This window comes from Myotis lucifugus, unplaced genomic scaffold (genome assembly GCF_000147115.1).
Source record: "Myotis lucifugus unplaced genomic scaffold, Myoluc2.0 scaffold_242, whole genome shotgun sequence".
Lineage (NCBI taxonomy): Eukaryota > Metazoa > Chordata > Mammalia > Chiroptera > Vespertilionidae > Myotis > Myotis lucifugus.
In genome coordinates, this window is record NW_005871290.1 from 754,592 (window position 1) to 767,802 (window position 13,211).

The 13,211-nt window shown below is 36.5% G+C and overlaps 1 protein-coding gene across 1 annotated transcript in view; it reads right to left on the reverse strand.

The window, feature by feature from the left end:
• KLHL1 (kelch like family member 1) overlaps positions 1-13,211 on the reverse strand; it is a 357,641-nt gene that overhangs the window by 31,303 nt on the left and 313,127 nt on the right. The window contains exon 8 of the mRNA XM_006098589.3: positions 2,135-2,297. Coding sequence (XP_006098651.1) covers positions 2,135-2,297 — 163 coding nt within the window. The remainder of the gene's footprint in view (positions 1-2,134; positions 2,298-13,211) is intronic.

Genomic DNA, 13,211 nt, shown 5'->3' on the forward strand with positions numbered 1-13,211 from the left:
CGTGCAATAGCCCTTCCCATCCCCTGGCTGCCGGCACCGGTTTTCCTCCAGCACCCGGGACCCAGGCCTTCGCTCCTGCCGGAGGCGCCTCCAAGCCTCTTGAGACTCCAGCGGCTGGAATTTTTGCTCGGGCTGCTTCGTGTCTACGTATGCAAGTTAACTGCCATCTTTGTTGACGGTTAATTTGCATATCTTGCTGATTAGCCAATGGGAGACGTAGCGAAGGTACAGTCAATTTCAATCGTTGTCTATTATTAGATAGGATTATAATAGTAACTTTGTAAATATACATACTCACACATATTTAGAAAATACATTTAGATTCTCAAAGGTTATTAGGAGTAACTAAATTGGGCGTGGTCAGTGTCACTCAGTGGTTAGAGTGCCAGCCTTCGCACCAAAGGGTTAAGCGTTCAATTCACTGTCAAGGGCATGTACCTGGGTTGCAGGTTCCATCCCTGCCCCATCAGGACATGTGAGGGCACGTGGGGGAGGGAGGCAGCCAATCAATGTATCTGTCTGTCTGTCTGTTTCTGTCTCTGTCTCTTTCTCGTCCTCCCCCTCTCTCTCCCTTCTACTTTCTCTAAAAATTAAAGGAAAAAATATCCTTCGGTGAGGATTAACAAAAAGTCAGGGCAATTCATTCACCATTTACTGAGTACATATGGTAAAGGGCTATCAAGCCCAGGAATATAACAATGAATGATGCTTACAAAATATCAACATTTAGTGAACTTATAAAACTAGGGATAAGAGACAAAAACAGCCCTAACCGGTTTGGCTCAGTGGGTAGAGCATTGGCCTGTGGACTAAAAGGTCCCAGGTTTGATTCTGGTCAAGGGCATGTACCTTGGTTGCAGGCACATTCCCAGTAGGAGGTTTGCAGGAGGCAGCTGATCAATATTTCTCTCTCATCGATGTTTCCAACTCTCTATCCCTCTCCCTTCCTCTCTGTAAAAAATCAATAAAATATATATTTTTTTAAAAAAGAGACAAAAACAATAACATATATAATTTCAAGAACAGTAAGTAAATAGTTTGGAAAGGTATGCAGTGTTGCCTATTTTAAATATAATGGCTAATAAACAACTTCATGTGAACAAATTCTGAGATGAAACCTGAATAATGAGAAGGATTCAAGCACCTGAGATTTGCTAGAAACAGCATCTCAAACAAAAGAAAAAAGAAAACACAAAAGGACTGAGTTGGCTTAGAAGTTGCCATATTTGAGGCATAGGTAAAAGGGCAACTTGGCTGATGCACAGAGAAAAAGGAGTAGACAGGGGCAAAATCTAGTGGCTCCTTGTAGGTAAAGACATGCATTTTATTCTAATTGCAAAGAGAGCCCTTGAAGAACACTAACATTATTTGCATTCATAAAGGGTTGTTCTGGCTGCTTTAGCAAGTGGACTGTATGGGAATGAGTAGGGAGACCAGATTGTTAGTTTGAGCAGTTGTCCAGGCAAAGATGTGTTATTAGCTTTGTTTAGGCCAGGGGTTCTCAAGGGAATGAGAAGGAGTGCATTTTGCCATCCCCAAGGACATTTGACAACGTCTGCAGACATTTTGTTTGTCACATTGGGGTCAGAGTAACCAGCACCTAGTGCATAGAAGCTCAGGATGCCGTTAAATACCCTCCAATGCACAGGCCAGAGCCTCACCCCCAACAGAAATATATCTGGCTCAAAAAGTAAAGAGTATTAAGGCTGAGAATTCCTGATATAGAGTAAAAGAAGTAGAAATTGTGAAAAGTGACTAGATTGTTATAATTAGGCAAAAATTATATATTGGGCACCAAACTTCTTATAGCCTTTTGGAGTCTCATCGGGTAATGTTATCAGAAAGAATATTAAGTTTGCAAATCTTTATTGAATGTAATTTCATGAAATGTATTTGATACATCTTTAACCAGCAATTCATGTGAAGAAGTTTTGGTTTCTATTTTATTTGAAGAGACAACCAGAAAAATGCACAGTCTTTCTTGATTTGTCAATTATCCATGAAGACTAATTTTTTAAAACAAAATCTGAAGATATTTTTAAAAGATTTTAACTGAACAATCTAAGTTTTAATTTATAAGAATATTCACTCAAAAACTTTTTTTTTCCCAGATAAAAAGGAAAAATCTACTCACTTGCCATTCAGTGCTGCTACACCAACTGTGCTTCGGGCAATTGACATACTTGCAACAAAAGTCCACTGCTGACTCTGGGGATCCCATCTCTCCACCGTATTCAGATAGCTCCAGCCATCATGGCCTCCCACAGCATAAATCGGGCCTTCAAGTACGGTCACACCTAGAACATAGAAGTGAAAACTGAATGGATTTATTCCACAGTGAGATTTTAAAAATCAAATTGATAGTAAACAGCCCAGCAGGGGTGGCAAAGTGGTTGAGCATCAATCCATGAACCACAAGGTCACTGGCTCGATTCCTGGTCAGGCTGGGTTGCGGGCTCGATCCCCAGTAGGGGTGTGCAGGAGGCAGCTGATTGATGATGTTTCTCTCTCAGCAATGTTTCCAAACCCCCATTCCTCTCCCTCCCTCTCTCTCTAAAAATCAATAAAAACATATTTAAAAAATTGATGGTAAAATATATGATGCTATTCAGAGTAGGCTGTAGATGTTAGGAAACAATTGCAATGCTGTAGAAACTGTTTACTAAAGTCTAATCATTAAATTGAAAACATTTAGAACCAAAAATAAATAGTATGACCTAGATGCTTTACAAACTTAAAGAAATTTTCTTATTTATGGCCATGTGAAAAAGAAAATTCTAAAATCAGAGTTGATACATCTTGTGCCTCTACGTTGAAGAATATTTTTATACTGCCATTTCAAATACTTTATTACTTTAAGCAATGTTGTATTAAGTAATGTAACATCAATTTGAACAGAGCATAGTATATACCTCTATGTTATTAAGATTACCTTTAATTTCTCCCAGTAATCTTTTTCTAATTAAAAAATTCCTATATAATATATATTTTATCTTTCTTACTTTATTTCAATGTATGCTATCAATATTTATGAATTCAATTTTTTCTTGCTGAATTTGTTTTTTAAGTTATGAAATATTTTTTCTCTATACAGTAGTGATTCTCACCTTAAAGGTATAATTTTTTAATTATTAATGAACCTGCATTAAGTTTGTTTTTGTTCCAGGATACTGATCTTTGACTTACATGGTTATTTAATCCATCTATATTTAATGTAATAGTTGATTATTTTTTTAGATTAGATTTTAATGTTTCTCTTATTCTTTCCATTTATTTTTATTTATTTATTTATTTATGTAAATTTGTCTTTATTGTTGAAAGTGTTACAGATGTCCCCTGTTTCCCCATTGACCCCTTCTCGCCTGCCTTCCCCTGCCACCCCACGGGCCTTCACCACACTATTGTCTGTGTCCATGGGTTATGCACATATGCATATAAGTTCTTTGGTTAATTCTCCCCACCCCCCTGCCTTATTCCATGTCCCTGGATTTATTTTGTTCATCAGTTTATTTTGTTCTTTAGATTCCACATTCTTAAAGAGCACCTACTTTATTTATGATGTACCAGCATTTATGATGGTATATTAAATATAAAAGTCATAGTATGAGTTTATTACTGGTTGATAATTAAGTTAGTAAATTTTAATTAATATAAAAGTAAAATGGTCAGTATAATCCCTCTTAGAATTAGTTATTAAAGCTGCTTTGTTAAGATCTTCAAGCAGGACAAAAGCATAATTGTAACATATTCTTTTATTTTCAAAACTTATATTCCTTTCCCAAACAACTCTAATAGTTGAATACGAACTATATTCCAAGGATTGTATATTTTAATAAACCAAATTTGAAAAATATTCAAGTTTACTTTGAAAATATTCATACTTTATGCTTACAGATTATAAAGAAAGATATTCGTATAGATTACCACAGGATTTCTCAACTCTGGATGCCTTACAATGTGATTTGCATGTTTCTTGCAGCTGCGATGATTCCCTTGCAGAAAGGCCTCATTAAGTGACGTGAATAATTGGACCAGAATAATCTGAAAATCAGAATGATACTTCAATTTCCTCCTTGTGCTTACTAAAAATATCTTTACAGATGTAGGAAAGCAAGGCCAACAATGCAAAAAATATTTTTCTGTGCTATATTCATGTAACAATGTTAAACCTGTATTAAAGCTTAATAATCTAATGAAAACAATAGAAATATCTAAAGTCATTTTTTTTATCCTGATCTAAAGAGGATATTTTTTTTTCATCGATCTTTTAGAGAGAGTGAAAGTTGGAGGGTGAGAGAGAGAGAGAGAGAGAGAGAGGTGAGAGAAACATCAACTGGTTGCCTCCCACTTGGGCCCTGACCTGAGCCGGGAATCAAATCCACAAGAGGAATCAAACCCATTACCCTTTGGTCCACAGGCTGACATTCTAACCACTGAGCAAAACCAGCCAGGACTCTAAAGTGTCTCTAACTTAATTTTTTGTGTCTCTAACTTAATAATTGTATGATTTCTTCTGACAAAAACTTGTAAAATTTATTTTTGATGTTTATAGTTACCAAAATTTTCTTCTTTTAAATTCATATAATTGCTTATATATTTTATACTATACTATAGATATTATTTCCCTTGATAATTCTGCAGTAAAATCTCTTTTAGAACTTTTCTGTATAATTTTCCTTCAAGATAATTCAATGAAAGTAGCAAGCTATCCCACATTTTTAGGTAAGACAGCAAAAGTTAAAGGTAAGCACTTTCCATATGGGTTTTAGTTGCTAGTAATATTTTTTATGCAATCCTACAAAGTATCCCACCCTTGACCTACTGAATCAAAATCTTCATTTTAAGAAAATCCTCAGGTAATATGCATATGAAAGTTTAAGAAGTTACAGTGGTCTCCAAAGTGGAGGACCTCTTCCTCATAGGGTGCACAATGCTATAATCCGGATATGCAAATAATATATTAGAAATTATATTGTCTTATTATTTAATGTGTACCTTTGCATGTTTTATAATAATTGTAGTTTTAAACAATTAATATATTTTTTATAATTTATAAAAATCCTGTTAGAGTAAATAATTAATTTATGAAAAATCTATTGCTGTAAAACTTGTTTACCAATAATCATGCTCATACAAAAATGTTGGAGATTATTTCTTAGCTAATCCCTTGCTTAGCTATCATATTAGTATATACTAATAGCAGGCAAGGTGAGTTTTTGAATCAAAGCTAGAATTGTTTTATAATTAGAGTCAAACCCTTTCTACCGAATTTTTAAAAGGCTAAACACTTACCTTTGATTTCTATATTATCTATGTAGCAGTGACTGATAATTGGCACTAACCCTATTTTTTCTTATCCTATCATAATAAAGCCACTAATTTTTAAGTGGTCGCATAAAATGTAAAAAAAGATAAAACATCAGTCTTTTTTTAGGCAGATGCAACAAATTGACTAAAGCATAGGTACTGGTATGCTGTCTGTAATGATGATGCAATGGATAGAGTAGAAGCAGCATTAGGCAATGAGGTGCCCTGGGGCCTATTGTTAAACACAGGGGACTAACAGCAAAGCTGCTGGTGCTCTCAGGGCTTGACAGCTGAATGGTCTTGCTCACAGATGCTCAAATCCTCCCTTTATTCTTGTTAAACCATTGCTGTTCTGGGTTTTACTCTGAGACCAGCTGACTTTGTTCTAGTCCACTCAACTAGGCGCATTCAACTTTCTGACTTTTTAGATAATACCTGAATCCTTAGCAATATCCACCAAATACTCTAATTTTGTTTTTAAAAAAAATTGTATGTTCCAACATGTATTATGTATTTCAGAGCAATACACATAATGTATAAATGTGAATGTAACCTTATTCTGATTGTCATTAAGTTAAGCCTCTTGAGATGAGGATATCATTTTGAATTAGGCAGATGGTCCCTAAATTCAGTGATGAGTGTCCTTATAAGAAAAACATGGGAGATATGAGGAATATGCCTCTTTCTGTATAGATAGATATAGCTGAACTAAGTTTTAGAATATTTGTACTATATTTTACTTTATTTTTTATTTGTATGCTCTGTATAACAAAAAGAGCAAATAATAATAAGGAGGAGGAGGAGAAAAAAAGAAGAAGAAGAAGAAGGGAAATAGTAATAATACTATATCCACTCAAGAATATGAGTGGGAACTAGGTAGCGGGAGACAAAAGGAAGTATGCATAGATATTCTTTATCTTGTCAGGGAGGATTCTCAGAAATATCCCAGGAGATTTCTCCCATACTTCCCTGTCCAGGGCTCAGTTACAAGCCTATCTTTAGTCTAGAATAATACTGTACAAGGCAGTGGTTTTCAACCTTTTACATCTCATGGCACATATAAACTAATTATTAAAGTTATGCGGCACACAAAAAATATATTTTTGCTGATCTGATAAAAAAAAAAGGTATGATTTTGATTCATTCAAACCAGACAGCTATTGTGGCCATGGCTGTTTGTGGGGGAGTACAGGAGACTTGGTTGGAAAGTTTGTAAGGAGGAAATTCCATCCTAGGCAAGTTGGCTAAAGGCAGCCCACTCTGCTTATCAGAATTCCAACCAAGGGAAGTTGGCCAAAGGCGTCCGCCCCTAATTGTTCCTTGACCTTTCCAAACAAGTTTGTGCATGTGCAGACCCTTGGGTGTTTACCAGAATCTTTATACTTAGTCTTTAGGTGTCTTGCTTAAAGGATATTGCAGACACATGTGTCCTCCCAAGATTACTTACCCTACTGATTGTATCTAAAAGATAAACTTTATCCCAAAATGCTGTTATAATAAAAGCCTGAAGAGGCAGACGAACAAGGCTGTCTGGTTCCTATAGCCAGGCAGTCCCTTAGCCCTCTCTTTCACAGCAAACTTTGTGTCAGAGTAATCCATCATCCATCACTCAGGGTCTGCTGGGCAGCCCCGGAAAGTGGTGCCCCATGTGAGGACCAAGGAACACAACGAGACAGGGCGGAAATCTCAAAAACGAAGAGTAAGAAAATGAAGAGTTACTACACAGTAAGTCATTGGAGTCCATTTGGGATTTCCAGTTTTGATGGGATTGTGTCTTAGCTAAGTTTTCACAATCCGACAGCAGCTGTCTGACAAGTTATTAAAGCAAATGGTGCCTCAGTTACAGAAGAACAATTAAAGAGCCTGTTGCAGACTGTTACAATTTATAATCCTTGGTTCCTTGATGCTAGAACATTAGACCTTGATCTCTGGGAGCAAGTAGGTAGGAATTAAAAGAGAAATCGGGCCCAGGGAAAACGAATGCCCTTGTCATCTTTAACTATGTGGGCTCTTGTTCAAGCTGCACTATGCCCACTTTATATTGAGGATCAAAAGCCTACAGAATGCAGGAGGCCTTACCACTGCCCCTTCCTTCTGAGGTAGAGCCTGTAACACCTAAGGCCCCGTCATCAGAGGAAGCCCTTCCCGATTCTCCTCCTCCAGTGAGGAAGGCTCATCAACTAGATCCCCAGTTATTGGATCATGTGACAGCCAATCTATGTTAGAAGGAGAGCTTTTGGCGTGTGCAGTTATGCAAGATCAGCAAGGTAATAGGATTCATGAGCCACTCTCCTTTAATACCTTTAAGAAATAAGGAAAAGCGTTAGAGAAAATGAGGCTAACAGTCCATTTGCAAAAGGACTCCTTAATGCCTTGTCTGAAAATTGCCATTTGAGGCCTTGGGACTGGCAGATTTTGGCCAAAACAACTTTGGACGCCAGTCAATAGTTATTACGGAGAGCAGAATATGATGAGATCTGTGAACAGCAGGCTGTTTGTAGGTGTTCACTGGCGACCCCACCTGGGAGCCCTCTGGGCCACAGTCTGGCTGTAAGTCCCAGGCACTTTAAGACATCTTCTGAAAGATCCATGAAAAAGACTGTTTTATGAAGTCTTGTCTGTGGGTTATGCGTGCCTATAAATATTGTATATCAGAGTGTCTGTTGATTGTTGCTTTATGTCTCTTTGTTGTTTGGTTTCTAATGGGCGTTCTTGTCTGTCTGTAATGTAACTTGGTTGCTGATTGATGTTCTTTGCTTGCTTTCTTATTTGGGGGGACTTAGTTTGCACGTCACCATTTTATGAACACAGGGGATCCTCTGTCTCTGCTGTTTGGGCTTTGTGCCACTCAGAACCCATTTGCTGTGCTGGGTTAGTGTGAGATAAGCTTCTGAGGCTAATGTCCCAGTCCACCCTTTTGTGAGTACTCATTTATTTACTGTAGGGTTTTTTGTTTCTGTTTTTAAGATCTCTTCTTATATGCAAGACTTCATATTGTTAGTCTACTCAGAAAGAAAAAAAATATGGGAAATAATAATTTAAACCCTACCAGTCTTTTTCCTAGGATGATTAGACCTATAGAAGTGCCCTCCAGCAGGCTGCAGAAATAGCAGTGGGGGCCACTTTGATTTTGCAAGAAAAAAATAAAATAGAATAGAACTTTTACATTAAAGCCACTAAAGGCTGGTGAGTTATCCCGGTTACAAAATATGCCAAGAAAATGGCTTGGGTAATAATAATTGGCTTTAAAATCTCAAAGAGAATAGGTGTGGGTATACCTAGTTTAAATTCATTATTGCTACATTTGTTTGTGACTAAATCACTAAGAAGTATTTTTGGAAATGAAAACAAACATGTTAATCATTACTTTTACTTTCAGGCTTAACTTAGAATTATTTGCTTAAATTTGAAAAAAAACTATTCTAAACATTTAAAAACCCAGATTTATTTATTTTGGCTTTAATATATAGATAACGTTTAGTATATCAAAGGGGTAGTGAGGAAAAACATGTTATACATGACTTACCCTTTTTAACAAGTTTTATACACTTACTAGTGAAAACTCTGTTTTAACAATATATCTTCTACTCAATCAAGAAATATTGATCTACACTAACATAATCACTATCATCAATTCATATTAAAATTAATTCTATAAAATATTAATAGATCAATCACATACTAATAATTTTAATGGAAGATTTTATTTGCAAAATAACTTTTACATCGTCTTTCTTTTTGATTTCCCCATAAGTTGTCTTATTTAATTTCACTTTATATATTTCAGCAGCTTTCTAACTCAGTTTACTACCTGCCTATCTTCTTTCTCCAACTGATTTTTGATGCTTCTATGAAATTGAGATTGATCATCCAGTAGCAAAAACTAGCCGTGCTCAAAAACTTGAAAGATTTTTCTCTGTAGAGAAAATTTTAAAGAGTAAACTTTATTATAAGATATGTTATTCAATATCTGGCCTCAAACTTTTTAAATTATATCTACCAGTAGAATATTTATAAATTATTCAAATCAGTCTGATGTAATACTCGGTGTTTCATCTAAGTTTCATGTAGGCTACCTTTCATGGCATTTCTTAGATTGTACCCTATACTGCAAAAGATCTCTGTAGCATATCAAAATTCTGCCCATCATTTAAATCTTTATTCAAGTTTCCAGAGATAAAATTTTATTTTCCTTACCAAGCTGCAAAAAACAAACAAAAAAAAAACCCCCACTGTTTGGGGGCAGTTTTTAATTATTTTCTGGATTGTATTAAAATAATTTAGGGTTTGTGTCTAAGAAACTGCAGCTTCTGTGAAAATAAGATTTTTTTCTCTGATTAATTGTTGCATCTTAAAAAGCACTTAGAACTGTGATTTAGACCTAATGAACATTCAATAAATGTTTGTTCACCAGTGGCATGAGTAGATGAACCATGGAAGATTATAGGAAGAGTAAAAGAATGTATTAATTTAGCAAACTAAAGCCTAGAGTAACAAATTGATCTTTTTTAGTCATTTGAAATGCAGTATATGATAATAAAGAATCCCTATAAAGATGTGGAAAGGGTTGGGCAGTAATTTGAAAGTAAATTAAGAGACAGTGCTTTAAAATTTTTTCTCTATGAAAAAATTATACTGATTGTTGATTATATTTAAGTTTTAATGTAGAGCACAATGCTGAACTAATGGCAATCTATACTAATAAAAGGGTAATATGCGAATTAGACCGGATGTCCTTCTGGACAAAGCCATGGTGGCGGGGCCAAGGCAGAGGCAGTTAGGGGGATCAGGCTGGCAGAGGAGAGCATTTAGGGGGATCAGGCTGGCAGGTGAGGGCAGTTAGGGGGATCAGGCTGGCAGGCAGGCAGTTAGGAGCCAGTGGTCTTGGATTGAGAGAGGGATGTCCAACAGCCGGTTTAGGCCCGATCTCGCAGGGGCTTAAACCGGCAGTTGGACATCCCCTGAGGGTTCCCAGATTAAAGAGGGTGCAGGCTGGGCTGAGGGACAACACCCTCCCATGCACGAATTTTGTGCAATGGGCCTCTAGTCATTTAATAAATGCTTACAGAATAAATTTTCAAATTATTAAGTAAAAACTATAAATTAAAACTTAGATGTTTTATTTAAAAATATTTCTTCCTGCGAATAGTAAAATGAAACAATTATATTTTAAGAACTTAAAAAAAACATTTTTCCCTTTATTTCATATAAAATGATCTGAGTTTTTTTCAGATTAAAGGAACAATTTCTGTATGGTAAACCAAAAAGAAATTACAGTGTAAACTTTCTAAGCCAACATAGTTTGATTTACTAGTATAGTAAATCATAGGATTTTTCCAGGGTCATTTTCATTAAAGTTTTTAACAGTAAAAAATTACATAATTGTCGTTAAAAAAATATATCTAAACAGCAGATAAAAAATAATTTCACTGTTGTCTTGACTAAAACAAGTGTCCAAAGGTTTAAAGAAGATATTATAACAAGTATAAAGTCAAGTCTAACATATCAAGTGATTTCTAGCTATTAAAAAAATACTTTCTATCTGACTCGCTTAGGGATTAATTGTCCCCACATTTGTATACAGTTTGTTTCTGTTACACATTGACCTTGAGGTGGTATGATTAAAACCCACCCACTAATTATTAATAACTTCATTAGTTAAGGTCTTGTTTATGCTTCTGTTAATTATTAACTATTTCTTTCTTGAACTGAGATTTCTTGACTAAATATATATGTATTTGAATGTCAGGTACTTACAGAAATTGAACAAATATGGTTCTTAACAAGAAACTAAAATGTTTTTAAAGGTTTTATTAATATATTAGAGGCCCAATGCACGTGCACCAGTGGGGTTCCTCGCCTGGTCTGTGCCCTCTCGCAATCTAGAACCCCTTAGGGGATGTCAGAAAGCCAGTTTCAGCCCATCCCTGCAGGCCAGGCTGAGGGAACCCACCGGTGCATGAATCTGTGCACCAGGCCTCTAGTATGCATATAAGATCTTTGGTTAATATCTTCCCATCCTCACCCCTCTTCTCTTCCCTCTGAGATTCATCAGTCTGTTCCATATTTCCATGCCTGTGCATTAAGTGTCTGCCCCCTGGTGGTCATTGCATGTCATAGCTACCAGTCAAACATTCAGATAGTTGTTTAGGCTTTTTTCTAAAATATATTTTTATTGATTTCAGTGAGGAAGAGAGAGGGAGAGAGAGAGATAGAAAAATCAATGATGAGAGAGAATTACCGATTGGCTGCCTCCTGCACGCCCCCTACCGGGGATCGAGCCTGCAACCCAGGCATGTGTCCTCAACCAGAATCGAACCCAGGACCCTTCAGTCCATAGGCTGATGCTCTATTCACTGAGCCAAACCAGCTAGGGGTATATATATTTGCAATTGATGACAGTATGTTATACTGATTTAATGAGAGTTTTTTAAAAATATTTTATTGATTTTTTACAGAGAGGAAGAGAGAGGGATAGAGAGTCAGAAACATTGATGGGACAGAAACATTGATCAGCTGCCTCCTGCACACCTCCTATTGGGGATGTGCCCGCAACCAAGGTACATGCCCTTGACCAGAATTGAACCTGGGACCTTCCAGTCCGCAGGCCAATGCTCTATCCACTGAGCCAAACCAGTTAGGGCTTAATGAGAGTTTTTATGTGAGCTAACAATGTTTTAGGCATTTGTGAGCAGTTAAATAAAATGGGTATGACAGCCCTGGCTGGTGTGGCTCAGTCAGATGGGCATTGTCCTGTTCACTGAACAGTTTTGGGTTTGATTCCTGGTCAGGGTACATGCCTGAATTGTGGGCTCAATCCCCAGCAGGGGGCATGCAGGAGGCATCCAATCTATGTTTTGTTCTCACTTCTATGTTTCTCTCTCTCTCCCTCTCCCTTCCTTTCTCTGTAAAAATCAATAAAAAATATTTTTTAAAAATGAGCATGACATAGTCTCTTCTAGAAGCTAAGAGACTAAGCATGAAACATGTTTAACTAAATGATTATGATCTACAATAATGGGTGCTAAGCCACACCCACTAGGTATCATGAATGCGGAGGAGAGGATAACTGGCATTATATGGGTGATAAAGGAAGACCTTGTCTAGGGAATGACATTAGACTCACTATTATGGGTTGAGTAAGAATTCTAGGTAGGAAACAGAGGAAGGGTCAATCTGGGAAGAGACAACAACTTGAGCAAAGCAGGCTGTAAAGCAGCTTGGTGTATCTAGCTTGGTAAGATACCTCGTGCGATAAATCTCAGGGTGTAGTAACAGAGGGAAGTAGCAGACTTTAAAATGGCATGAGGCAAACAGTAAATATTAATGAGCCGTGAATATTACTTTAAGGAGTTTCTTCTCCATAGACGGGTAATTAGACAGATTTGTGTTTCAGAAAGTTAACATCTTTTAGGGAGAAATAAATAAAGGGGAGAGATCAAGGTATATTGACAGTTTTTTATCCATTGTCTTCAAACTTACCTTAAGCAATGAGAATCAGCTCCCTCATTTTACTTTTAATAAACCACTTAACTTTCACTTCCCATCCTAAATCTTTTAGGGAGATGCAGACAAGTTAATAAATATTTCATAAATTTTTAGATGTAAGGACAAGGTTAGAGACCCCATCTATAGACTCTTTCAATAATGGCCCTTATCTGTCATTTCATGCTTGCTTGCGTTCTGGCAGCAATTGACCTTTGCTGGCACAGATTTATATGAGCTGTTTTTAGTCAAAAGCAGTTGGGAATGTCAAAAATGAGAACTAGATATAGTTTATTTGCCAAGAGGGGCTTACAATAAAGGGATTGGGGTGCATAGTTTAGGTGTTAAGGTTTCCTAAGTGCTAAGATTGAGGGATAATATAGTATAAAATATTTTGGGTGCACTCTTTAATCAAATGA